Source organism: Sylvia atricapilla, chromosome 10, assembly GCF_009819655.1.
Source record: "Sylvia atricapilla isolate bSylAtr1 chromosome 10, bSylAtr1.pri, whole genome shotgun sequence".
NCBI classification, from domain to species: Eukaryota; Metazoa; Chordata; class Aves; order Passeriformes; family Sylviidae; genus Sylvia; species Sylvia atricapilla.
Window position 1 is genome coordinate 4,091,129 of NC_089149.1, and position 26,492 is coordinate 4,117,620.

The window sequence follows — 26,492 nt, forward strand, 5'->3', positions numbered from 1 at the left end:
TAAACAATTAGAGCAACACACATCAAGGTTAGCTGCTGTACATAAATACATGCCCAAGGTTAAAGAGTGGTTTAAATTAAAATATTGCTTATTTTGAAGCCAAAAATATTTTAAAATAGTTAAATATGAAGTTGGACTACTTCAGCAGGGAAAGAAATAGTCAGGTTTTTAGCAAAAACACTCTCATTTTTCAAATTCCTAAGAGTTTTACAATGAACTTGATTTTATTTTGTATAAGAGAAATAAATGACACACAACCAAAGCAGACAAATGAAATTAGCATTTATTTCTGAAGCACTAAACTCACAATACAATGTTGTATTGAAAGAGAAACTGAGTAAATGATGCTGTAGGTTGGTTAATTGTCCCCCAGACCCACAGGGAACAATGATTTCACACAAGAATACTCATTAAGAAAACTCTGCAGATAACAAAAGGTGCAATTACAAGCAAGTTTAAGCAGCATAGTATAAGGTGCTTTGTTTCAGCATTTGTAGGATGGATTTACCCATTAACAGACAGATTGAAGAAATGTCATTTTTTACAGATCGTAACGAATAAGAGAATCTAAAACTCATTCACATGCTAGTTGGTAATAGGAAAGTGCTTCTTAAAAAATGATTCACAAAGTAAAGATCATACTTTTACATAGTTCATTGTGTGCTCTTCAACTGTAAAATTTAAATTTTGGGTAATCATTTACTTTATTATGTATCAATTATAGAGATAAATTTGATTGCAGAATTTAATACTATATGGGTTAAATTTTCTTATAAAAGAATATTGCAGTATTTCACTCATTAAGAATACACAATCATATCTCAATCATAAATTAATCTTTGATTTTTGAAACATATGAAAATCTGATTGTTTTATTACTTTACCCCACATAGTGCTTCTTTCACCCACAGTCTGTGGTAAATTTCTTTGAGGTTTCGGTGATGTAATCAAAAGGAATAAGCATTTTTCAGCAATAGAAAATGGTTTGGGGGAAAACCTGCTTAAAAGGCATCAAAAGGACAGTAAATGATTGAAAACTGGATTTTTAAACTAGTGCAATAAGAGGAGGCAATGCTTAGCAACATAATTTGAAGTGTTTGGCACTAAAAATTTCATTTTTTATGCTGGAGAATGTCCTTGGAGGAAATTCTATTTCCATGTTAAAAGTAGGAAAGCACATGCAATGTGAACTGGAAAAACAACCCTAAGCAATCACTCCCTGCTCTCTCAAACCAGAATTGCTGTTAGTTAGTGCTGGAGATGCTATAGGATAAACCATGGCTAAATACAGGGGTTTGACACAGCATTTCTTCAGGTTTTATAGAAACTGAACACCCACTGAAATGGGGCTGACAAAATATTTACAAAACCTAATTCCATTTAAAAATCAGCAAAGACATCAAATATAGGAATGCACCAGGCATTTCAGAATCATGAAATAACTAATCCCTACAGCCTCAGCAGGCAGAGGGAAATTCCTCTTTTAAACACCAGAGGAAGGCAAAGCTATTTTCATGTTCATTTCAGGTGTGTTTTACATGGTGAGTCTCACCCTTCAGAATCACTAACACACAGTGAACTGGAACTGCAACCAGTTGGGTGAGGCTGCTGACATGTTTTATTTATCAGTGTGGTTCAGCTTCCCAAGCCCTAATTAAAGTTTACACAACCCTGTCTGCCCTAATGTGCCAGAATTCTTGTAGCTGCTGCAGTGCTCCTAAACCCACTTGAAGTTTTTAACATTTTTTACAGGGAATCTACAACATGCAGCCAAAGCAAATATTAATGGATGGATGTTACATCACTGTTTTACTTGTCAAATTTATGCTTTCTTACTTTTTGTGGAAAAGTGCCAAATAGCATCAACTTTTAGGCTGTCACCTCCATGGAGGACGCAATAGTGGCACTGCAGGTCTCTACCAACATCCAGCCGTGGTGCCTGAGCCTGCCAAGTGACTATTTTAAAACATATTTAATGGTAACTCTCTTTGTAAGCCCATTTTTATCCTTGGCATTCATGGAGGGAGACACCAGCTCTGCAGTGATCTCCATCCTACTGCCTTCCTAACAATTGTGTCTTTTCCCCTGTGCAATTTTTTGTTTTTAACCTGGTGCTTCTGGGCAGTCCCAACACTGGTGCCTGGACCATCCCTCTCTAGAACAGGGTGACAGTTTCACTGCCAAAGAGGACAGAAGCTGTGCCAGGAAGGTGGAAATATCTGAAATAAAAGAACTACAGGTAACCACTGCTACATCTCCTCTGTACATCACTTCTTCAGCTGTGTCAGCAGCTAATGGCCTTAACCCATTCAAATACCTTACAGTCCTTAATTCTTATAAGATTATTTGAAATTAATGCCAACAACAGCTAAAGTGTTAACCCTTTATGGGAGACTTCTGTACTTTTCTCATTTAAACAATCTCTTACAAATCAACATTGATTTAAATGAGATATTTTACATGTTTTCAACTCTAAACAGAGTATTTGGCACTCAATGATAAAACCCTTCATCATCTTTACACACATCATTCCTGGTCAGTATTGGCTTGTTCATTCTATAACACAAAAACTATTTGGAAAGGAAGTTGGGTGTGCAGAATCCCTCACTGTCCTATCCAAAAATGAATTTGCAAAAAGCTGCCAGAGGGTGGAAGCATCCTGGGTAGTGGAGGACAAGACAAGCCTTCCACAGGCTGCCCAGGCTTCACCCACAAAGCAGATCAACCTCAGGAATCAAAGACATTTGTGCTTCAAGCCTAATCCCATAATCAGCACAGACACCCTGATTACTACCTAGCAACAACACCACAAGCCTGTCAACAACCCTATGTACCAAAGCAGTGCTTTATAAATACAATTAGAATGCTCCTTCAGTGTTACATAGTGCACTTAAAGTGTTTATGATCACAACTCTATGAATGCACAATTGTGCTCAAGTTACAACTACTTCCGCATGGAAAAAGTCTTTTAAAATTTTATTTTTCTAGCTCCTTACTGTACAGAGTCATTTGGATAATCCAACAGAAATACTTTCTGGAAGTTTAAAAACTTTTAACTTCAAATCTGTTCATAACACTGGCTCCTGGAACTGTGCTTCAGAAAAGTTAAATCCATGGCTACAAAAGCTGGACTATGAGCTTACTCCATACCTGCAATTACCAGCATATTCACATCTCTGGATTTTGCTTTTTCCCTTCCACTTTGCTGTAAGAGATCAGAAAATATTATGCAACCTTCAAGTGAATGAGCAGGTGTGTGTTTTAATGCAGAGGTTACACAAACCTACACAGCAGCTTAGGATGGGGCTTTGAGCACATGTGGAAGTGCTGACCACAAGACCCTGGGGATAAAGCAGGACACAAAATGCCCCAGCTCCCAGAGCTGACACCCAAGAGAGCAAAATGCCACACTCAGAAACTGAGTGGGGAAGGAAATGTCCGATTTCCAAAGAGATGAAGATGGTAAAAGCAAAGCAGACTGATTCTCATGGATTGGGGTAATGTGTGCTCACTGCCCTGGTGCTCAGTCTGTGTCCCAGGCCCTGACTCCACCAGCTCAGACCAGGAACAGCTTCCTGAAAAACCTTCCTGAAAAACCCACACAGCTGGCAATTGCCTCTTTTTCAAACGTCACCATTTGCAAAGCCATCCAGGGGATGTAACTACATGAAACCTTTCAGGTCTAAATAAGCTCTCATGACTAAAAGCAAATTCTTTTAAAATTAATTTTATTTAGGCTCATCTTAAATGAACTAAGCATTAAATGAATTTAAAATTTCTTTCTCCTCACAGTTATTTCCTCTCTGAAACTACAGCTCACTATGCAAGAGCGACTTGAAAATTAATTCACTATGAGCAATTAACACTTTAACTGGAATTATTCATTGATACCTCTGCTTATGCTCTGTTCCACTCAGCATTGAACAGGAGCAGTGTATTTAAAACAAAATACTCTAAAATATTAGCTTCTCTCCATCTCTAATAAACAAATTTAGGTGAATACTAAAAAACTACCCCAGACTGATTGTTTTGCAGAGTCATTATCTGCAGCCTAAAACAATCAATAAGGAAATATCTGATTAATGATGACAAATATATTTCAAAGTATATGCTAACAGGACATCTCTATACACTACTGGTGAGAAAATAACCCTGCAAGCTTTTATACATGCTGAGTTTTAATATGAGCAGTCTCAGTATAATCAGAAGAACTACTCATGTTATAAATTATGAGGATGTCTAATTATTTGCAAAACCAGGAATTCTTTGATCACTGAATTCTTTGATCACTCAGAGCAGTATATTTGTCACTGTGTAAGAAATCTGTTGAGCTCTTGAGATGAAGTTTCTGCATAGATATTGTGGTATTGGAATGAGAACACCCATCTGAAACTGGCATTAGCTGTAGCTGCCGTGCCAGGCAGTGACACACCAGCCCAGCCCCACAATGAACTTCCACTCAAATTACACTTCAGTGGTTTTGTACCTGAATATTTCCTTACTCTTCAAGATACAGAAATGATGCAAAAGCTATCACATATCTGCCCAAACAGTTGGGTTTATCCCATCTTTTCCTCTTCCTGCCAGATCTGCACTTACAAAGAAATCCATTTGTTCTATCCAAAAGGCTGGATTCCTTTTTGGACAAAGCACAGGTGGAAGTCAAGGGTAAATACCTGCTTTCATAGGAAAGAAATGAGGAAATGGATGCTTGCAGTTCATAAATCTTCTGTTTGAAATGTGTTGTTGACAAAGATCTAGCAAAGGCTTTACCATCCATCAAGAACTTAATTTCTGGAAAAAATACGATGCGTTAATGGATAAAGAATTAATTTACAATGCAGCCTGTTTAAAAACCCTTCAGGCACTCTCTGGTCAGCCAAAACAACTGGTACTTTAAGTCAGTGGAGGAAGCCAAGCTCCCTCAGGGGAGTGCCCAGCTCCTGCTGCCAGATGGATCAGGGGAGGCTGCACACCCATTTTCCTCATTCATGTGCAATTCTTTAAAACCTCAACCAAACCCTGAAGCTGAGAAAAGCGTCAAGGTTCTATTCTATGGGATGAAATCTTGACAGCCACCTTCAGCCCAGTGCTCTGCAATGCAGCTTCCACTAAGGAGTAGGGGTAGGATGGAGAGTGGTGGACAAAAAGCAAGGGAAAAAGCCATGGAATGTACCTCCCTTCTGAGCTATTCCTACAGAAGCTGAAAAACTGCAAGCATTACTGTGAGAGGTAGCCTGCAACAGCAGAAGTCTGAACACAGAAAGAAAAATCCCAGGAAAAAAGAGACTATAGAAGGCTTCTTGTAGACACACCCTGTGGGAACAAGTGTTAAAATACAATTAAAATCTTTAATACTTCTTTTTCAAGAGGGTACAGCCTAATGTGTGGGAAAGCCATGGGAAATGGTAGCATAAGCCTAGGAAAACCTCACCTATCTGAACAGCAAGTGGACAGTACATAAAATGTTCTGACTCTGGAGGACTGTTACTCTAAATATTATATTACTTTTTTGAGCAAATCCATAAGCTTCTCAAGTAGGCTTCAGTTGCACTTGGAAATTTCCAGCCTACTTTCATATACAAGTGTAAATTTTTTAAAAAATTGATTTTATTGACACAGCTACACTAGCAAACACTCCAATACATGTGCACTTCTATCTGTATAAGTCTGTATAGCTGTGTCTGCTTTTAAGTCCCAGTTCGTTGCCAAAATCACTGAAGAAGAAAAAAACTTCCAATGTGCATAAGGCCCACATTCTAAACTGTTGCATTCATGAATATTTAAAGCATACCTCATTATCTGTGGCTTTCCCAAACCCACAGGGAATGTTACATACCAGACAAACAGGACCAGATGTGCCTTACTGGGGTCTGCTCTGAGCTCCTGGCACCTGGCAGTGATTATGGCTGAGCTGGACACAAACACTAGCTGGAGAAGCTCTCCTGAAAGCTGTCTAACAAAGCAAAATTAAAGCAGCCATGAAATTCTCATGCATGTAACACTGATTAACTACAGGTCTAAATAAGACCTCTAAGTCCACATTTTCTAGTACACCTTAAGCCATTATCAAACCACATTTATGTATCCCTACTTTTTATATTGCCTAAGAACAATACAATCAGAAGACAGATTAAAAATTAGCCAGTGAGATTTCTGTATAAAAATAATAAAACTTTAAGACAAAAGCCAAAGGATAAATATCTAAGATATCTTTAGTCTTCAGTTAGCTCATCAAAACAGAACATATCCTTTAGAACATATGTTACAGATATGCTACACTGTGTATCTTACAGAAATGCTACAAATGGGAACCCACTGTCTCCATCATTTGAACATCTTTCAAATGAACATTAGCAAACATTGGAACTTCAACTAAGAAGTTTATTTTACAACAGTAACTGAAAACAGGAAAAAAAAAAACCAAATTAGAAAGTGCTTAGAGACTTCAGTCCAAAATAAACCCAGGCATCAATTCATCCTCTAAAGCTTTGGTGCCGTTTGGATAAGAGTTCTCACCACATACCAGAGTGCAACTGCAGTGTGTTGCCCTAACTTGCAGCTTCAGTGGTTAATAAAAACATTAATGACATCTGCTATTAGCAAGCTCTAACATTTGTAATTAAAAACAATGATTCTAACGTTGATCTCCAGAAGGTGTAATGGTAGAAAAATCTGTTAGTGGAAACAAAGCAATAGTCTATTTGAAGGAAAAGGAAACACAGATTTTTCTGTAATCCAAATTTACTCTTTAAGGTCATCAGTTAAATAATATACATATTAATCTGTCTGTCACAAACCTGCCTTTTAGCCAGTGTATGTGCATTGACTCCTTTTGATCTAGGGCAGCAGTTCTCAAACTTTATGTCAGTTCCTCTTCTCTTCAGGAATACTGTACAGCCCCCTGAATACCTCCCTACACAATCATATATTATGCATTAATTTGCATAAAATACAAAAAAATACATTATTTGCAGACACATACACATATTTAATTCAAATATACACAATGACTATTAGCACACGTACCTTTCTTTCCCTAAACAAGAGCTTAGGGATCCAGGTCTGTACATAAGGGGAGTGGAGCTGCAAGAGGGAGGGAACAGGAGGACAAAATACATCCATGAACATCTGTGCTCAGGTGGTGGGGAAGCAAAGGCCAAGAAGGTGCTGTTGCCTCAGAGCCCAGGCAGCTTCCAAGAGCATCAATAACTGGGGAAATATATTTGTTCCACAGAGTGTGAGAGAGGGAAGATGGAGGGGGACACAAAAATCCCACCATCTGGGTCTGCAGCATCCAAGACAAAATCTCCTGCCAGAGGGACAAAGCAGGGCCCCTGGATATTTCTCCCAGAGTTGCTGACATTGGCATTCCTCCTGCTGACCTGCAGCTCCAGGCTCCCTCAAGGCAGCAGCAGCTGCTCCTGGACAAGCTCTGTGCTTCCTCAGAGCACAGCTCACACTGGCCACTGGACAAGGAAAAGGTGCTTGGAAGCTTCCAGTGAGGCAATGGGAATGCACTACAGGGAAAGACATGTTAGTAGAGGTATCAAGAAAAAGAACATCTGAGCTATGCTGTCCCTTCTCTACCCCCAGTCTCAAAAGCAACTTGTCTCAACCAGTTATGAGCTGGTCCTGGCTGCAGTTTTCAGCCCCTCACACCCAGGCATTTGGGAACCTGAACCCCGAGAGCTCACACTTCCTCAGGGTCCACTCTGAGCCCCCATTTGGGAACTGCTGGTCTAGCTTAACTAGCAGCATGTGAAACTACAAACCTAACACTTAATGCCCCCTTAGTGCATAGCAGCATTCAAAGAGTAAAGTAACATGTGCTTCAGTTACCTCTGGCAGGAGTGTCAGTAGCCTGATCATGAGGATTTTGATGAGACATCTACATGGTTTTTAGTATTTTACAGACTTCAAGAAAATACTATAGTGGCAGAGATGAGGGTAAGCCTACATGAAGAAAACCAGCTGCCAACCTACCCCTTACAAAACAATTTGCTCAAGACTAAAACAAACTCAGAGAGCACAACTAAATGCATAGCATTTTACTGGTACTAGTGCTTCCACAGGGCCTGTGGACACTTCTGTTAGTTCAGTCCAAACAATGCTGTATGTGGGAAGAATCTTTCAGAGTACAGCAACACTATTTAAATGGTGTCCAGACTGGAGTGGGGACTGGGGTGTTAATCATAACTCATAAGATGAAGTACATGTTGGGGAATATCTAACCTATCACAGCATATTCCACTTCATGTTTTCCCATGAAAAATTTCAACTCAAAGCATTACTCAGGCTTTACTATAAACCTATTAGTTGTTGAAAACTACAGAGGACTCCTGGTATAATCAAAGGAACATTTGAAAGTCTTTACGTGGGGAGAGCCCCACCTACTTAACAAAACATCACAGTAACACTCATGCCACAGTGAAGATGTTGGCATATTACTGTCAGTTTTGTCACTGAGAAGCTGTTGTTTAAACCTTCATGTTCACCTCCTAGGATTCTTTCAAGGAATTGATACGTGCACAGATTTTCAATGCAGGTCCAAGCTTAATATTCATTGCACTCATAAGGTGATCCTCCTTCAACAAGAGGAGAGCTTGTCCATCAATTTCTTGTGCTCTAAATTCATCTGCAATATCTTGACAACCTAAAGGCAATAAAAAATATGATTACTGGTTTAGAAATGTCCATTCTTAGATCCAATTATTTTGTCCACACCGGAGATTTTCAGCTACACATTTTCCAGTGCTCATCCCTTTAGCTTGCTGAAGCTAAATCACATGCAAGAGTTCAATATTATGATGGGAATTCTGAAATAATATGAAAGTAATTTTTACTACAGCCTTTAATTACACTGTATTTATTGAAGAACTACTCATTGGGAATTTCAAGTCTCAGCAAAGACAGAATTTTCATTTTGTTAAGAGGAACAACCTCTCATCATTGGAAGAGATTGGGAAAACAGCACTGAAACAGCAATCAGAAACATAATTCAAGTGGGTTCTTTCCAGCGATAAAAAGATACTATTATCTAATTCTATAAAAGATAACTATATTATACTGCTATGTGTAGTGAGAACATCCAAATAGCTACAATTTCCCAAAGGAGTTAATTCCACCTCTGTGTTACACCAGAGCTAAGGAAACAAAGTTCTGACTTTGGCACAACCATCTCATGAAGATATTTATCATTGGTTATCAGAGTGAATATTCTACACACAGCAGTAACTCCCTTGACAAGTGCAACTTTAAATTGGTTGCGTCTTTTTTTTTTTTCATGTTAAACTCCTTTTCTCAATACGAAATACCAGTCTCAGGTTACTGAAGACCACAACATAAAAAAAAATACTACATGGGTTGGACTGCCCCAAGGGACCAAGGGACCCTTTCCACTGAAGGACACTGTGGAAATAAAGGTTCCTCCAAAGATGTCTTGGACATGTGCTGAGCAGAATCAGCCAGTTCTGCCTGGCTTTATGGCAGCTCTGTTAGACAGAGGAATGTCTTCTAACAGCATCCATGAGAGCACTCACTGTCAGTTGTTTATGTGAAGCCTCTTTCCCCCCGCTGTATTTTTAATGTTTTTTTTTAAATACATTTGTGTTCTCAATCCAGCAGTCTCTCCATCTGTCTCAGAGCCCTTCAGACACACTTGATTTTGTGCTCCACCTTCCATTCCTGATTTCAATTATTCCTCAAGCTAGCTTAGTTTTTGTCATTTTTACATCTTCCCATTTTAAAAGTACACTATTATAGAGACATGAAATTACTGTGAAGAACTTTCCTACCTAGATGACAGCAACTAATTTCATATTCTCTTGTGTGTTCAGATTTAAATTTCATAAAGAACAGATGCCCTAATTTCCTGATGGATTTACAAATGTGTACAAGGCAAATGGAAAGGAAACATGGAAGGAAGTATCAACATCCAAACCTGAATTCTTTTGGATTATTACTGTGTGAAGGTTGTAACATTCAAAGTTGGAAAAAGTTAGCTTTTCACACAGAATAAATTTTTCTTAATGATTTGTTAAACACACCTTATACAACAATTAGCTCTGACATCATCATAAAGGTTTTCTTACTGAAGTGCTGACAACAGATAAAACATCTGTAAGTCAAGTATTGGGTATTTCTGATTGGTATCATGTCATGTCTGATTGGAGACCTGGACATTGTCATTGTCTGGCCACACCATTTACAAAAAATCTGCTAGATCAGGAGAAGTTCCTATATTTAGGAACAAAACTTAAACTTAATTGAAATAGGAAACTGGATGTTTGTTCTTGCCAACTTTTTCCTTTAAGCAATTTCCACAAATCTTCTTAAACACTTTTTATCAAACTCATTTTTGGAAAAGCAGAGATGGAAGTTGAAGGTATTGCAGATCCCTCATCCAAGCACATCTCAGTATATTCTTAAGCACTTTTGCAATTGCTTCTTGTGCAAGAACTTGGGGAAAAAAAAAAAAAAAAAGGTGGGGAGCAGGTGAAAGGTCATTTATCTTGCAACTGAAGGAAGGAAGAACAATTCTGCTCAGCTTAAGCCAGAAGAAGCAGCTAACAGTGCTAACAGTGTAAGTGTCCTGACACTGACTTCTCCTAAGGCTCCAGAGGAGCCCGGGAAAAGCCTGACAAGGACACAAGTCCATTTCAGCTACAGACTTCACAGAAAGCTGTAAATGAAAACAGATGTCCCTAATGTTTATGGAAAAGTGACAAATCACCATCCCATACAGCATGGCAGATGGCCTGCACAGACTGCACCAAGTAGATATATAATATAAAATGCCATAATGAAAATCATCTGTATTATTTCCTGCATTAATCAAGCTTGGAAGTATATGATAAAATATTTTTTTCAAGAGAGTGACTTGAGAATACACTCTCCCAAAATTATCTAAAAAGACAAATGCAGCAATGTAGCAATAAAAATTCTGGCAGGTTGTGAATACAGCTTTAAATATCGACTGAACTTTTTCTTAAAAAAAGTATTTGACAAACTAGGAATTCACATGGAGAGGAATGAGTAATTGTAATAAATTTTCATTGCATATAAATAAATAGAAGTTTGTTTAAGATCAAAGATCACCTTGCTTATAGATCATAAAAAACTGAACCAGATCCAGCAGCTGGTGAAATATTGTAAAAGTAATGGTTTCAAAACAGAAACCACATTTTAAGAATAAAAGTTTTGGCTTCATACTTACAAGTGAATTGTGTTTATGTGGCACTTCAATTATTCTAGCACAGGAACTACCATTTATTGAGAGCCTAGGATTAGTTATTGAATTATCTATAGCCTGAAATCCATAAAAACAGTAACTGAAAACAGCAGTGATAGAGCTACACTCCATAACACAGCTCAACTACAGAACAAGGAATGATCACATCCCAAACCTAAGGAGTTTGCTTGTTTCATCACTGCAGGTTCCCAGAAGCAGATAGTGTTACTGAGTTGCAATGAACTATCAGAAGAAAGGTACTTCAAGGATGACTTTTGCTGACTTTAGACATCTCTCACTCAATTTTTTGCCTGACCTACTACAAAAGCCTGTCTACCATAATGCACATGTATGATTTAGCAGTGAAGATATATCCCTTACAGGTTAATAGTCTAATGGGATCACAAAAAAATGGTATAGCATTCCAGAAAAAGGAGAAAACTGGGAACAAATGTAGCTTGGGTTTTAATGGGTAAGCAACAAAAATATGATTGCTACTGTAGATCTCTGCCTTGTTATCTCTAGGGGTTACAGTATCTGATCAGATAAACCGGCATCCTTGAGAAAAGGTGGGGAGTGAAGCTTTAAAGGTTATGAGAGTTAGGAAATGATAAATGTCAAATAACCTGGAGATGACATAAAGGTAACTGTGAATATCGAGCTAAAGGAAAGGTTTGTGAACAAGAGAAAACCAGACTGTTTTTTCTAAGAACAAACTGAGACTAGCAGTATGCAGAGTTTCTAGGCAGAAGATCTCTGAGCGAAGCTATGCAAAATAAAGTTTAACTTTATAGCAGAAACTTGCTTACTCTTTTTTAATCACTTTTATCATGACAGGTCTTCCAAGCTTTTCAGCTGTATCAAGTGAAGTAGCACTGCTCTTGCTTTTTCTACTGAATAAGCAGCAAGGGAGGAAGGAAGAGTAGAAGGAACAAGTGAGGAGGGAAGAGAAGAAAGCAGCGTAACAGCGAGGAAGTGCGTCTGATCTCTCAGTACTGACCTCTTGAGAGAAGTCAGACTGAAGGAAGGAACAGCTCTAATCTCCATCAGCTGGGATGCAACAGCAGAAGTGGGACTAGTCCTATCAGCATGGGATTTGTGCTGAAGGAACAAGCAAGAGGAAACAGATCACATTCCAGTCTCCATCACCAGCTAACACTGCTGCTGTTACCACACCACCTCCTCACCACAGCGCTGCTACAAAGCAAGGAACTTCACTGTCAAAACCAACAGAAGAAGTTATTGCCCATTGCATACCAGGCAGAGAATGTATAAAGGCCCAAACTTCATCGACAGTCCACACTGAGGGGTCAGTTTGCACCACTGGTAACAGCTCGATGCTCTCTGGCATTTTCCGCATCCTCAGCTCCCGGAGCTCCCGCTCCCTCTCCCGCTCACTCTGCCTCCGCAGGCGCGTGGTCATGGCTGTTGGAACAGAGTCCTCGTGAGGAGCCAGATCTTCTTCTGCAGATGGATAAGTAATTGGAAGCTGGAAAAATGCAGTAACTACAGTATTAGGCTTTATTTGCAACTCCCAAAGCAGTGCCATAGTTTTAAGCAAATATTCCACAGACCTGTCTAAGAAAATGATCCCGTGACGCCCCCTCAGGGCCGCTCGGCCGACGCCCGCGCCGCCCAAGACTTTGGCTATCTGACTTCCGATTCCAACGACTGGTCTTGTCTGATGGAAACAGCCCAAATTTCTTAGTGCAACTAAGGCTGTGCCTGAAGAAGTAAGATATATTCAATAATGCACTAGTAGCTTTTTTGGACTGAATTCAATTAAGTAACCATGAAATCACAGTGTTGTAGAAATGCTGCTTAATGACGGCAACAGCCGTCACAGAAATACAAGAGAAAAGTATCTCAAAGGCCATTTAATAAAACTCTCATCTCGTTGTGGGATCAAGAACATCCAGATTACCCCTGGCAGATGTCTGTCCTACCCACTCTTAAAAATTTTCATTGATAGAAATACCTTTGCATTCTATGGCATACTACAGTTCTGCTGTGAAGTGTCCATTAAAACCTAAAATAACATTGTATTTTCTGGTTCCATTTTCTCTACCTAGCTGGTACCCAGTCAAAGGAGGATAGAGGCAAAAATCCCATGTTAAGATTAAAGGTCTAAATTTCTTTAAGATTATTTTCCTGGTGGTGTCCTAAGAAGTACCAAATCAAAAATATGTATTTCCACTACCTAAATGGGAATGTAGCAGACACATGAGAAAGGTCATGTCCAGACACACTGATGCTAAAAAAAGAGCTAAGTGACAACTAGAAATGGGAAACTATTCCCCATTTCTAAAACTTACGGTATTAAGCATCAACTTTGTTATAATGGAAGACTTTAAATTTAGATGTTGACTCTGAATTCTTGCTCTCTTAATCAGGAGAGATGAATCCATTAACCAGATAATGGTCAACAGTAACTACATAGAGTTACCTTTTGGCACAGGATGTGGAGCAGAATCTTTTTGACCGCAGAAACTTATTGGGATATCCCATTTTTCCACAAAATTCACACTTCAGAAGATCATTTTCAATTTCATCCAGTCCCTCTAAAGAAGGAATGAGGAATAAAGTCAGTTTCAACGACACAAAATTACGTTCACATCTCTCACCTCAAGCAGGCAAAAGACCTTCAAATATTTAACACATTCAATTAAGTACTTTGATTAACAGACAATTATGCAAAGCTACTCAAGTCATAGATTTCATTCAGTCTAGAAAAGATCTTGAGTAAACTGAATCTTAATGAACCTTCAGTTAAGTTATTCAATGAACTTAATCAGTTTTTGTTGAATTTCAAGCCATCCATGAGCAGGTCTGCCCTCAAACATAGCAAGCAATTAAAAAAGAAGGGTTACATTCCTCATTAATTGCTTAATAAAGAGTTCATTAAGAGAACCAGGCTTTCCACAGTCTAAATGCAAACTCTTCCTGTAATGACATAATGAATTAACCTTTTAAAGAACTTTCTTTGAATAAGCAGCTGCTACAACCAAAAGGACTTGTTGAAAGCAAAGAAAACATTGAATCTTGAATACATATAACATTCAATCTATGAAAAAGATAAGCTGCATGCAATGAAGAAAAGGACTATGGCATCTGCTGACTTACAGCTTATTGTTACAGAGTATTTTTCTGTTTCTGGTGAGGTGAGATGGCCCTTTTCCTGCTCTACAAAAAGCACTAGTGCAGCAAAGAGGTGGAAATACTGAGAAGGGTATTTGAAGGGTGTTTGTACCACACACACAATCATACCCTGGTTTACTATCAGAAAATCTCCTTTACTCAACTTCTGTGTAAGTGGATGTGCCTCAATGTTGGATGTTTCCTACCAGCTCATCTAACGAGTAGCTACAAATTCTATACATAAACCTAACACCAGCTGTCAGGAACAGTAACTAAACCCAAAACTATGACTGTTTGGATAATTCCACAAAAACAGACAAGTTGCCTGAAATCTGAGACACAGCATAATGTTAATAGTGATAAGAAAATTAAATTAACATCTAATGAAACAAATTAAGGACAAAATAACCACTGCAAAGAATTTTGATATGGAAGAGAGATTAGAACTGTTTTAAGAGAATGAAAGAAAGAGTTGCATTAAGACTAAATTTAAGCAGATCACCAAAAACAGCTCTAGTGCAAGAAGGACATAAGCTGTGGGAAAGAAAACCCAGGGGTGGCTAAAAAATTCTGAACTTTCAAATCTTAGAGTTGAATTTATAGAAAAATGTGTGTTCACAGAATAATCTGGGTTTTTCTGGGCCAGGCCACAGTTTGATTCCCATTTCATAGCACATAGAACTGGAGGGGGGAAATGAGCATTTAAACAAAAACTACAAACCTTCTGCAATCATATCCTCTATTTCTGTGTCTGATGAGTTGTCTGCATGTTTTGTGTTCTGCAAGTCTGATTCAACACACACCACACTCATGATCTGACCCTCCACCAGCAATCTCTTCTCTGCAGGCTGCTCCACCAGCAAAGATGAACGACTGACCTAGTGCAATAAAAGCAAAGCAACAGGGAGTAATTAACGTTACTCGCAACAGTGAATAATTAAAAACAGTATTTGTGACTTAACAATTGTAACTGAGGGGATGATCAGTTTCTACTTCATATCAGTGAAGCACAATTATATCATGCCAAAGCTCATTTCTCAAACAAATTAGGACTCACTCCTGCTCTGCAGAGTTTGCAATTATTTTTAACAAAGGAACACATTATATGTGAAATGAAGGAATGGGAAAATGAGACACACATTAAATTAGTAAGGCAGGTTTTAAATTATCAGTTCGTGATTTAAAATTTTCAACACTAATTACACCTAGCCCAGTTAAGAGCTTGCCAGTGCTTGAAACAACAAATTGTAGCATTTTAGAATTTTAACACAGACTCAGCTCTGAGATTTAAATTAAGGTAGCATTTAAATAGAGGGATCTCGGAGGCAGACAAACATAAGAAAGTTATTCCAAAGGGTAGCCTAAACCCCCTCTCTGTAGTTATCTCCAAATATAGCCTACTACTTAAGTCACCAATCAGTGGAGAAAAGGTCAAAACCAACATCTGAAACATAATTCAAGATCTAAATATCTACAAGCCACAAATAACATCATTCCTACAAAGAGTTAATTTCAAAGATCAGTAGTAAAAAAATTCATAGCAACTTTTAGACTTACAGGGAACGGCTCCAACCCCTCCTGAATGACAAAGCCTTCGATGACGTGGGTCAGGATCTGGGGTTTAACAATAGCCTGGGGAGGTTTATTTTCTAGGCTGGGAATGCTATTGGGCATGGATGTGCTGTTGCTCCTTGTAGTTGCTGCTGGAAGCAAAAGAGGTGGTGGTGGAATAGAGGCATGGGAAGGATCAGATGGAGATTTAATTACTGAGGCACTGACTGATGATGTCACTGAAGGCAGTCCCCCATGTTCTGTAAAAAATAACAAAACATGTTTTATCACTTATGTCCAACCATAGGCTCAGAATTTGGAAGAGGTGATAAATCCCCAAGACCCAGCTCTGCACCCATCAACCCCTAGCACAGGCTCTTCCCTAGGCTTTAGAGATTCCACTTTTAAAATAAGATGATTTATCACAACAGACTATTCCACAGACACACCCTCCTCATGCAAACATTTCCCTTTACTCAGAACCTACTAACTACAAACATAGTTGGCCATTAATTACTTACACAAATCACAAAGCAAAAAGCTACTTTAGTTTGGCATTTGTCCTCACCTGACAAAGGATCTTCTGAATTAAGAGCCTCTCCATTGCCCAAGGTTATGGCTGGTGGGGACAAGGTGGGTGGTGTAGGTGTCCTTGCCATGTGGACACACTCTGAGTCCTCAGGCATCTCCTCTTCACACACATTCTCCACTTGGTAAATCTGCATCCAACAAACTATTGCTTTAGAGAGATTTCCATTCTATCTTAACACCTTAAAAGAGTTGCATAAATACAGTTTTAAAAATAAATTAACAGTTCAAATATGTTAATCTTTAAATAAAATACTAGTTCCTAAAATGCATACCAAACAATGAACTGAGGCTAACACAGTATCTATGGCAGTAAAATTAAAGTATTTTGTTACAAACAGCAACACAAAGAAGCACAGCTCTCCAATCAGAGAACTTAACTTTTTCAGTATCTTATGTGTATAGTTTACTGTTATTTTTATTTACATATACATTTGATGTTATTTAAATACATCTGCAAAATGCAAGTTTAATGACAAGTCTGCAAATTGTTCTATCTTACACAGCAGTGTAATCAAGCTGAGTATTTCAGAAGAGTACACCAAGACTATCAAGCATTAGTGATTATAAGAGATTTTCAGGTCTTTCCCTCAAAAGCATTGAAATAAAATTTACATAAATTCCTGACAGTCAATTTAGCTGATTAAAATGTAAAACACTACCCTGTCAAAAGCAAACCTGGCTCCTACTCTTTTGCCCAATTTCTCCATGAAATACCAGAGTTGAGATTATTACCCTCTTAAAATAAATTGAAAAATGAACAGCACACCTCCTTCCTTAACCTGTTGATAACCTCAAAAAAGCCTAAAAGAGCTGCTGATTCTTTTGCTTAACTTAATCTCATTAGCATTTTACCATTAAAACTCAGCAACGCCATCTTAAATGTCAGCCTTATTTGCATATAATTTTATTTTCCTGATTTTAATCCAGTGATTGAAGGCAAAACCTTCAATTACAAACTGCAGACATCTGAGACAAACATCGAACCAAATTAAATGCTGATGGATGGGAATTGCCAAAACAGCATCAGAATTCCCCTATTATTTTATGAAGAGGATATTTTTACTGTTGGTACAAAAGTAATTATCCAGAAACCTGTCATCCTAATAGCCTGATATACACCTTCCACCTAGCACAGATTGTTCTCCTAATCAAAATCTATTTGTATGGATGTAAAGTTTACAGGCCTCATGTCACATTTACCAAAATTGTTTATGTAAGCATTGTCATATATTTACTTACTTTTTAAAAATTTCAAATATATTGTAATTTAAGAAAACAAGATTTTAGGTCCTAAATTTACACTGTCATGATCCCTTGTTAATATTCTTGACCGATGATCCATTACAAAAGGCCAACAAATAAACCCCAAACCAAAACATGAAACAGAAGAAAAATGTCTACTGTTTTAAGAAAACTCAGGTCTGTAACAAATAGGTTTCTTGTGCTGTCTAACACCTGATTTAGGTCCCTTTGAAGTCAATGGGCCAGACTCACAGCTCGCGAGAAGCTCAGGAAAAGAATAAAGGATGCAATGTTATCACTCACCACTGGAGTTTCAATCGGAACTGACGGCTGCACCTGCAGATTTACTGCGACCGTCTGTGGCGGTGGAAGAGTTTGAAACGGCAGCTGGACCAAAGCCTCTGCAGCAGGAAGTTCTTCCTCAGAAACCAAAGTGTTCTGAACCAAAACCTGGCCCTGGGACAGAATTTCAGGCTGCACTTGTAAAGACTGCACGGACTGCAGGGGTAGCGGTTGAATCTGGGTTGAGGACGCCGAGAGCTGAGGCGGAGCTGCCAGAGGGATGGGAGCGGATTGCAGGGCTGGGTACTGCTGGTGCGGCGCGGAGGACACGAGCTGCTGGCCCGGGGAGACCAAACCGGGCGGCTCCACGGCCCCGATGTGCACGGCGGACGAGGGCGGGAGCGGCAGGTGCGGCGGGAGGCTGAGCGGCTGCGAGGGCCGTACGGGGTTGGCGGCAGCCGCCTGCGGAGCGGCCGGCTCGGGCTGCAGAGCCGCCGGCACCAGGGAGCTGGCCTGGGACTGGATAAGGGCTTGGGGGTGGATAATGATGGTGGGTGACTGACTCGGGGAGTGGGACGGCGGAGGGGACACCACCACTGACTGCTGGGCTGACTGCGATGGGGTAGGAGAGAGCGTGAGAGGCGGAGGGTGGATGTGCAGAGGGGAGCAGTGGGACTGCACGCCGCCGGGAGCCGGAGGCAGCGCGTGGCTGGGGAGAGGCAGACAGTGCTGGGATGGGGGCGGCTCCGGGCCCGGAGGGGTCTGAAGTGCAATCGGCTGGACTTGCTGCTGCTGCTGCAGGATCAGCTGATGATGGGAAATCTTTGGAGGCGGCGAATGAAGTGGGATCTGCTGATGTTTTACTAGAGAATGAGGTTGCAATGGAGAATATGAAGCTGTGAGGGAAAGGAAATAAAGCGACAATTAGTATTTATTTCTTCAAGTTCCGAAAATATTATAAAATACCTCAAAATTCTCACTTTAAAGATCAGCAAAATATTTTTAACACTTCCAATATTTGTTTAAAAATATCTTCTTTGACAGCATACAGAACACAAGAACAATTTGTTATGGGAGTATATCAATTTCCAAAGCAAAACCCAGCAATGAATAAATTAATATGGGCATGCTTTTTACATATACATACTTTCTATAAAGAAGTATCTAAATCTGATCTTTTGGCTGCTAGGTCTAAGATTATTGCTGACCCAGCCTTATTTAAGAATTTCACACAACTTCAAATGGATTTAACTTTTGCTTTGAAATAGACTGGAAGAGAAATGATAAGCAAACAGGATTTGCTGGTAACTGTTAAGTTAAAGTTTAGATACTACTGTGTTAAGAGACTAAATAAAATTCCAAGAGTTTAGTATAAACTTAAACCATTGAAAATATTTGCCTGAACGTGAACACAGCAGCTGAGAGGCACAAACCTAAAAGTGCAGCTTCCAGAGAAATCACTTCACCTTGAAGCAAGCCAGTGACTCACCAGTCATTTCTTACAGCACACACACATATTTTCCTCCACACACAAACCTCTTCTTGCTTTGTCTTGTCCACTTGAGAAACACCTCATTTATGTAGGTTGTTTAATTTGTTCTGCTACCAAGGATAGTTTCTTTCTTACCAATATGAGTTCTCAGAGCATTAGGGTTCAACACCTCCAGAATGTCTGCCTCCAAGTCCCACTCTTTCTCTAAAAGTTGTCATTAAGCCAAGCTACATTCCACAGACTTCAGACCAATTGTCAAGACAACCATCACTTTTTCAAAATAAGAAAGCTAAGATGCAAATCTGCTTCATGCAGTGTAAGTGCCTCTCTAACCAAGTGCAGGTTATTTTGATTTATCTCAGTACAAAATACTAAAATTCTGAGCCCTGTTACCGATGGGTTTATAAAAGCACTTGATATAAGAACATTCTCATGACACAGACGACAGACAAAAGAAACAAACCACCAATAAAATGCATTTAGATGGGAACAAGAAGCCTGAGGTGGTTCCAGCCCACATTTTCCTACCCAGACATGAAATGGCATGTCCTGACAACAAATATACAGAGAGAGACCAGAAATGAGAATCATGTTTGTGCTGGGACTCAACAAGGTATTTCAGTTGCTATACTGTGATTTAAGAACATTCCTGCCTCTACTTAGTCAAAATCCCGTGCAACATCCAATAGCAACAAATAAGTGAATTTTCTAACAAAGTTTGACCTCTGTTCACGTGGAATATCTACAATAACATAGTCAGAGAGCACTGAACTCTGACAGAAGTGTGATACACAAGTTAGCTGGCTATAGTGATCCCACCTGGTGTAATTAAGTGGTGGATGCTGGACGTCCGTGTGACCGGCGTGCTCCGACACTCCGGAGCGGGGCTCTCTCCTTTCCTGCTGCTCTCTGGGGGATCAGGCTGGCTGCCCTTGGAGCTGCTGGCACCTTTACTGGGGCACAGGGACTGGCTTTGACTGCTGCTCTTTGGTGGGCCATTCTGGGAACTTGACAGCACGCCCAGCTTCTGACTGCGCAGCGTCAAGTTCTGAACCTGGGAAATGAGCGAAACATGAAAAGAGCCAAACTCAATAAAGAGTTATGATAAATATCAGGCAAAAACAGCAAAAAAGAATTATATATTTTTTAATGCTTCTCATCCCATATGTGATCACAAGAAACTAAAAATCTGCATATCAAAGTTATCTTTAAAGCCATAAACTTTAGAGAAAGATAGGGATCTTTATTACTTCAGTGATAAACACAGTCTTTTTCCCTTGCTGGATTTTAAAAGAAATGGAAATTGTTAATTAATTTGAATTAAAACTTTCATCTCTCTCTTTTATTGTGCCTTCAAAGTAAGTGACATAAGGCATCTTAAGAAAAGGCAATTTTATTTTTACAGACACTGCAGAAGTGCAGTGGTCTGTGAGTGAGACAGAACAACATAAACCAGAGCTTTGGGTGGTCAGTGGGACCAGAGTCTTCTCTGCTGTGTGCTAACAAAACTGAGACCTTTGTTTCTATATTAATCTCCAAATTAACCAGTATTAACCTCCCTTCTGATCATGACACCTCCAATGTCACATGAGACAAAAGGTTTGCTTTCTTAAATGTAAATCAGTCAGGGATCATTTTCAGTGAAGTCTGTTATACCACACCCAGATTCCCTATATAACAATCCCAGATCTCCAATCCTACGTGCTGAGCTAAAATTGCACTTTCAAGGATAATGCCTATCCTTGTACCACTAATTTACATCATCTTTTACATGAAAAAGAGGACTAATTATTATCACTGTTCCCTATTTTGATTACATAATTCCTTCCTCACTCAACAGTTAGTACCTACCTGTGTGATGAACAGCCAGTTTACATTTCACTTCTCACTGCTCTGTGTGTCACCACAGGGCACACTCAAACCCAAGACAACAGTGCCTGCTTTGTCACTGGCATGCAGGAGGCATTTACTGCAATCCTGCCCCAGTGAGGACAAATCCTTCAGCACACCTTCACAGGCAAGGTGACTCAGCTGCAGTTTGGCAGAGCCACCCCAGCAGCTCATCTGCTCTCTGCTCTGGAGTGAAAGTAAAGCAAGAAAAACTAAAGCACAACATTTCCGTACTTTTCAGCTCTGTCCCACTCGATGGAGCAGATCTTTAGTAAGTTTACACAAGCTCACCTGAGTAGCTGCAGACTGACAGGAAGATGAGGAGGATGAGGAGACAACAGGAATGTCAGACTGGACAGCAGCCACAGTGGTCGCAGGTGTAAAAATAAGCTGTTAAGCAAGAAAAAATCCACAGTAACAGACTGAAATTTTTCAAATCTGTGAAAGAAATGCAGTATCTTAAAGAGAAACATAACTTACACATACTGATGTACAGCTTCTAAGATTTACTTTTTTACTTATAGATTAGGTTTAAGAACTATTTATCATGGTAATTTTAGTAAAGAAAGAAAATAATAGAGAATGGAAACAAAAAAAATAAAAGAGAATAATGTAAACCAAATATAATAATATATTTGTTCTGCATATTGAGAAAAATCTTTGAGATAAATAAACATCTATGAACTTTCATACAAGCACTCTAGAGGACTTTCCCTTCAATACTACAAATTAATGATGAAAAAAAAAAACCCAAAACAAAAGAGCAGCCCAATATCTACCATACTCAAGAAAGATTTTCCAAATGGGACAGACTAAAGCCAAACTTTGCAAGGACTGTAATCAAAACTTACCATCTGGGCTCGTAGATACATTTGAGCCTGGCTTGCACTCAGGGTGGGAGAGGTGCTGCCCAGCAACATCGTCTGTTGGGTGATGCTGCTGCTGGTGGTGTTGGAGGTCTGAGAACGGCTTATTATCTGTGCAGGTGTGGGAGAGGTGGACAGGTTAATCTAAGGAAACAAAAATATTGCTTCTGTCATGGAAATTCCTAAAGCCAGAAAGCCCTTGACAAAAATGGCAGGGGCAGTTGGAATCTCTGAACCGTGAAGATATCAAAAGTATATTGAGCCAATCATCATAAAATTGGATTCTGGCACGATTGTACAATTTTATTCTTAGACTGCAAGCAACCACTTTGCAGTAAATAAAAACAAGAAGTTAAGAGTATAAACAATGATGTGAAGTCTGAAAAATATGTCTCATAGAAATACACATTTACTGAACGTGTAGAATGAGATTTCAATATTTTAAGAAAAACACCTGAACTTCACTATTGCAGCTCTTTAAATGTTTATATTAACTGCCTGACTGGTATCTTCTATTATGCAACCTAATCACAGGACACTTCTTTGTTCCACCACTTATGGACTTCCAATCCTCATTTCACATATGCACACTGAAAAATGACTGAAGACTAAAACCTTCTCCAATTTCACATTAAATGCTCCTCAAGAACCACTCTTTAGCACCTTCTTAAAAAAAGAAGCTGTTGTGTCTTTGCTTTTTCTTTTTTTCTCTAACCAGTCTAACAGAGTTAAGTGCCCAGCTCTTTTTCATCACTTACTTAAAAGATTTCCTTGAAAAACCCCAGCCCAATCATTTTGTTAGTTTAACATCAGACATCTTAATAGACTTCCCCTCAGAAATTTAATTAATAAATGGTTTTACTTCTAACAACTGTAAGCCAAGCCAAGCTATGAGAGCTTAAAAAAATACACAGTTAAATCACTGAAGCTGTGCACTGGAGTCATGAACAGCTTGAGGGTGTGATTAATAAGCAGGATGTCTGTAGGACTAACAAATCCTACTTCAGACAACTGTAAAGTACAGAAGAGACTGTGCATGTCTGACAATGACACTTAAAGAAATACAGCATGAACTGAACACAGAGCAGCTCACAAATGAAACCTGAGCACATGCCTAGAATATGGGAAGTGAAACTGCCAAATAGATGAATGAGGAAAGATGATAATCAATAAAAGAATGAATGCTATAAACATTTAATCAGTTTCATAAATATATGTGAGCATTGACTTGGATTCTTTAGATTTAATGCTATTTAGTCCCTGATACACAGTTATGATTTTCACCTATGGCAGTGCCCTGAATAAAGAAACTAATGTAGAAAATCCAGTAAGAAATCATGAAAGAGATGAGAGCTCAGGGAGTGATTTCTGCAGGAGTTTGAATAGCTACTGGTGCTTGTGGAGTGAGCAGCTTGGTGCCCTCAGGGCACCAAGAGGGGTCTGGGACTGAGGGAGCCAACACTAGCCACCGACAATCACACAGAGCACCTAGCACTTACTACAGAGTCACCATACTACTGCTCACTGTGTGTGTAGCATTAATTTTAACAACACAAGCTGAAATGCTATTAATACTTTCTGGTTTTCCCTAGAGCCATATAACAACCAAGCAGGGTTGGGAAAGGAGGGAGGGCTTGGTGCAGTTACGTACCGAGGTCTGCGACATGCTTGACTGCTGAGTGACACTCCCAGTGGGGGAAGTACATTGCCTCCCACCTGACAGGCTTGCCTAAATAGCAAGAATATGTGTCAAATAGTGAAATCAGAAAGTGCTTAAGTGATGTTCATTTTATTGCATAAACCATCAGAAACAGCCCTCTCTGCCTTTACCTTTCTCTGAGTTAACAGCAAGATGCTTTGCTCAGTGGAAATAGTTCCCAGTGAAGTGTGCTCTGCACTATGGAATGCCACCTGCAAGGTGCTAAATTCCTTAAAGTCCTACCAAATTTCAGGTGTATAATTCTTTCAGATCAAGACTTGAAGAAAAATGATCAGAGGTAAAGTCTGCCAAACTGCTAATGATGGAGCTAAGTGATCACCTCACTACCTATGATGCTCAGAACTTAAAATAAGATATCACAAAAAATTGTCATTATTAAAAGTCATGTCATTATTTTATTGTGATTAGAATATTTTAAAAATAAAACAAACTTTATAAATGCTGTAAAGAACAGCTCCATATTCTGGAATGGTAACTTATGTATGCACATCTAGTGTCTATCACAGGCTGCTATTCCAGCCCTTCAGATGAGTAACAGGGACGGTGATTTAGGTTTCTGCAGGAACAGAATCAAAACTCCTCAGCCTTTCCCAACCTGATTTTCTTTGCTCTATCTCAGTAACTGTAAATCCACATAGAAATCCATCGCAACAAAAAAAAAAGACAAATCAATATATTACCACAATCCAACGAAAAAGGTATAGAAGAAAAAGCCAGGAGCAAAAGTGAGTCAGTCCAGTTCTGACATCACACAGCCCTGAGGTCTTTACCTCCATTTAGCATTTCCCTGTGTAAAATCATTAACAACCACCTCTCTCTGCAAGATCATATTCTCAATCCAAGGCCAACTGAGGTCAAAGGAAATTTTGCCACTGCTTTAATTCAAAATGGGTCTCCACCAGTGATCGCTGATGTTAAAAACTGTGTTTCAGATATGAAATGTCATTTACCTCCTACATTTTCACACTCAGGGTTGAAGTTTAATTTTGCCATTACTTATAATGCAGCCAGATGTGAGGCAAAACACACTAAGATGCCAGATGTTCACTGTTTTTTATTTCACTAAGATACCATTCATTGCTTCCTCCACCAACTTTTAGAGAAAATCATGGGATGGAGATTGAAGTATATTTTTAATATTTATTTTATTACTGCTTGATGATTTTCATGATGCATTATAATGTATGCAATAAAGCATGGAATGGTTGCCTACTGGAGCATCTACACCACTGGACAAAATCCTCCAAACAGTTTGGAGGATGATACAATTTAAAATAACAACATCATTAAAATATAAAAGTGAATTATCAGGAGGCGTTAAGCTCAGGCACTTAAGCTGTTATTACGTTTGACAATGACTGTAGCCCTATTCTACATAACACACAATTCTTTTTCAGCAATCTTCACTCTCACCTGTGGAACAGTTGCCAGACTCTGAAATTGGGTACTGCTTAAGTGCTGCTGCTGCAGAGCAGCAGTCTGCAGCATTAGATGCTGCTGTTGGGCTGCATACATCTGCTGGAGGTACTGAGCAGCTGAGCTAGGAGGACGATGCAAGGCCTGCTGAATAACCTGTGATGAATCAGTAGGTAATTAATTACAATTACAAAGCACTCACCACGCTGACATGATGTTGAAGTTTACCCTTACAAGGAAATAAAACCAAATAAATTTTTTCACACCAATTACATCACACTGAATTTGCTCCCTCACTGCTCTTGACCAAGTCACAGAGTATTGTCAACATCAATATATTCAAGGACAGCCTGACAATACAGCGTCATCCCCGACACATCATCCCAGCCTCTCAGCTGCCTGTCAACACATCCCACAGCATGTTCTGCTTTTTAAGAGATCAGACTAGTGTGTGAGAAACCCAATTATCAAACACAACAGAATGGACTGCACAGAGTTCAAGGAGACCTAATTTCAACAGTAAGAGGGGGCTGCATCCCAAGCAGCACTTACACCCACACAAATACCTTGGATCCCTCTAGTCAATGTCGGTCAAACAAACAGCTTTATTTTGCAAAGGTTTATGTTAATAATCTGTACCCTCAGCAAACAGTGAACAGACCAGACTTTCTATCACAGCATTTCCCCCTTCCTTATTTGGGAGACAGGCCTACCCTGACCTGCCCTTAAGTGGCCTGAGACCCTGCAGTAAACATCTCCTGAAAACCAGCAATCCAGCTATCGAGAAAGACAACAGCAATTAAGAATGCAAAGTTAATCCTGTGTAAAGCCCTGCACAATGCCCGTGTCTGGAGCTGTGTACAGGACAGGGAGGAAGCCCCCAGAGGCCAGTACCTGGACAGCATGTCTGTCAGAGCCGCTGTAGACCGAGATCTGGGGCAGCGGCGTGCGGGAGGTGGAGGTGGTGGTGACGGTCGTTGTGGAGGCAGAACACGTCGTCGTGGTGGGTTCATTCTCCATAGCTGTGCAGCGTTCCTCCAGCCTGGCAGGAGGGACACACAAGTGCTTCAC

General features: G+C 39.5%; 1 protein-coding gene across 2 annotated transcripts; it reads right to left on the reverse strand.

Moving 5' to 3' along the window:
• Nucleotides 1-262: 262 nt before the first annotated feature.
• Nucleotides 263-26,460, reverse strand: PHC3 (polyhomeotic homolog 3). 2 transcript variants are annotated; one of them, XM_066325718.1, is made up of 14 exons: nucleotides 26,316-26,460; nucleotides 25,419-25,577; nucleotides 23,937-24,014; nucleotides 22,271-22,396; nucleotides 21,711-21,809; nucleotides 20,349-20,583; nucleotides 18,059-18,933; nucleotides 16,491-16,641; nucleotides 15,929-16,182; nucleotides 15,093-15,249; nucleotides 13,680-13,794; nucleotides 12,808-12,958; nucleotides 12,491-12,722; nucleotides 263-8,656 (listed from the first exon to the last, which is right to left on the reverse strand). In XM_066325718.1, the coding sequence occupies exons 1-14, from the start codon at nucleotides 26,439-26,441 to the stop codon at nucleotides 8,502-8,504; spliced, it is 2,913 nt and encodes a 970-aa protein (XP_066181815.1). In that variant the 5' UTR covers nucleotides 26,442-26,460; the 3' UTR covers nucleotides 263-8,501. The 2 variants fall into 2 exon arrangements, with proteins under 2 accessions (XP_066181815.1, XP_066181814.1); XM_066325717.1 differs by having other exon boundaries at nucleotides 22,271-22,429.
• Nucleotides 26,461-26,492: the final 32 nt, after the last annotated feature.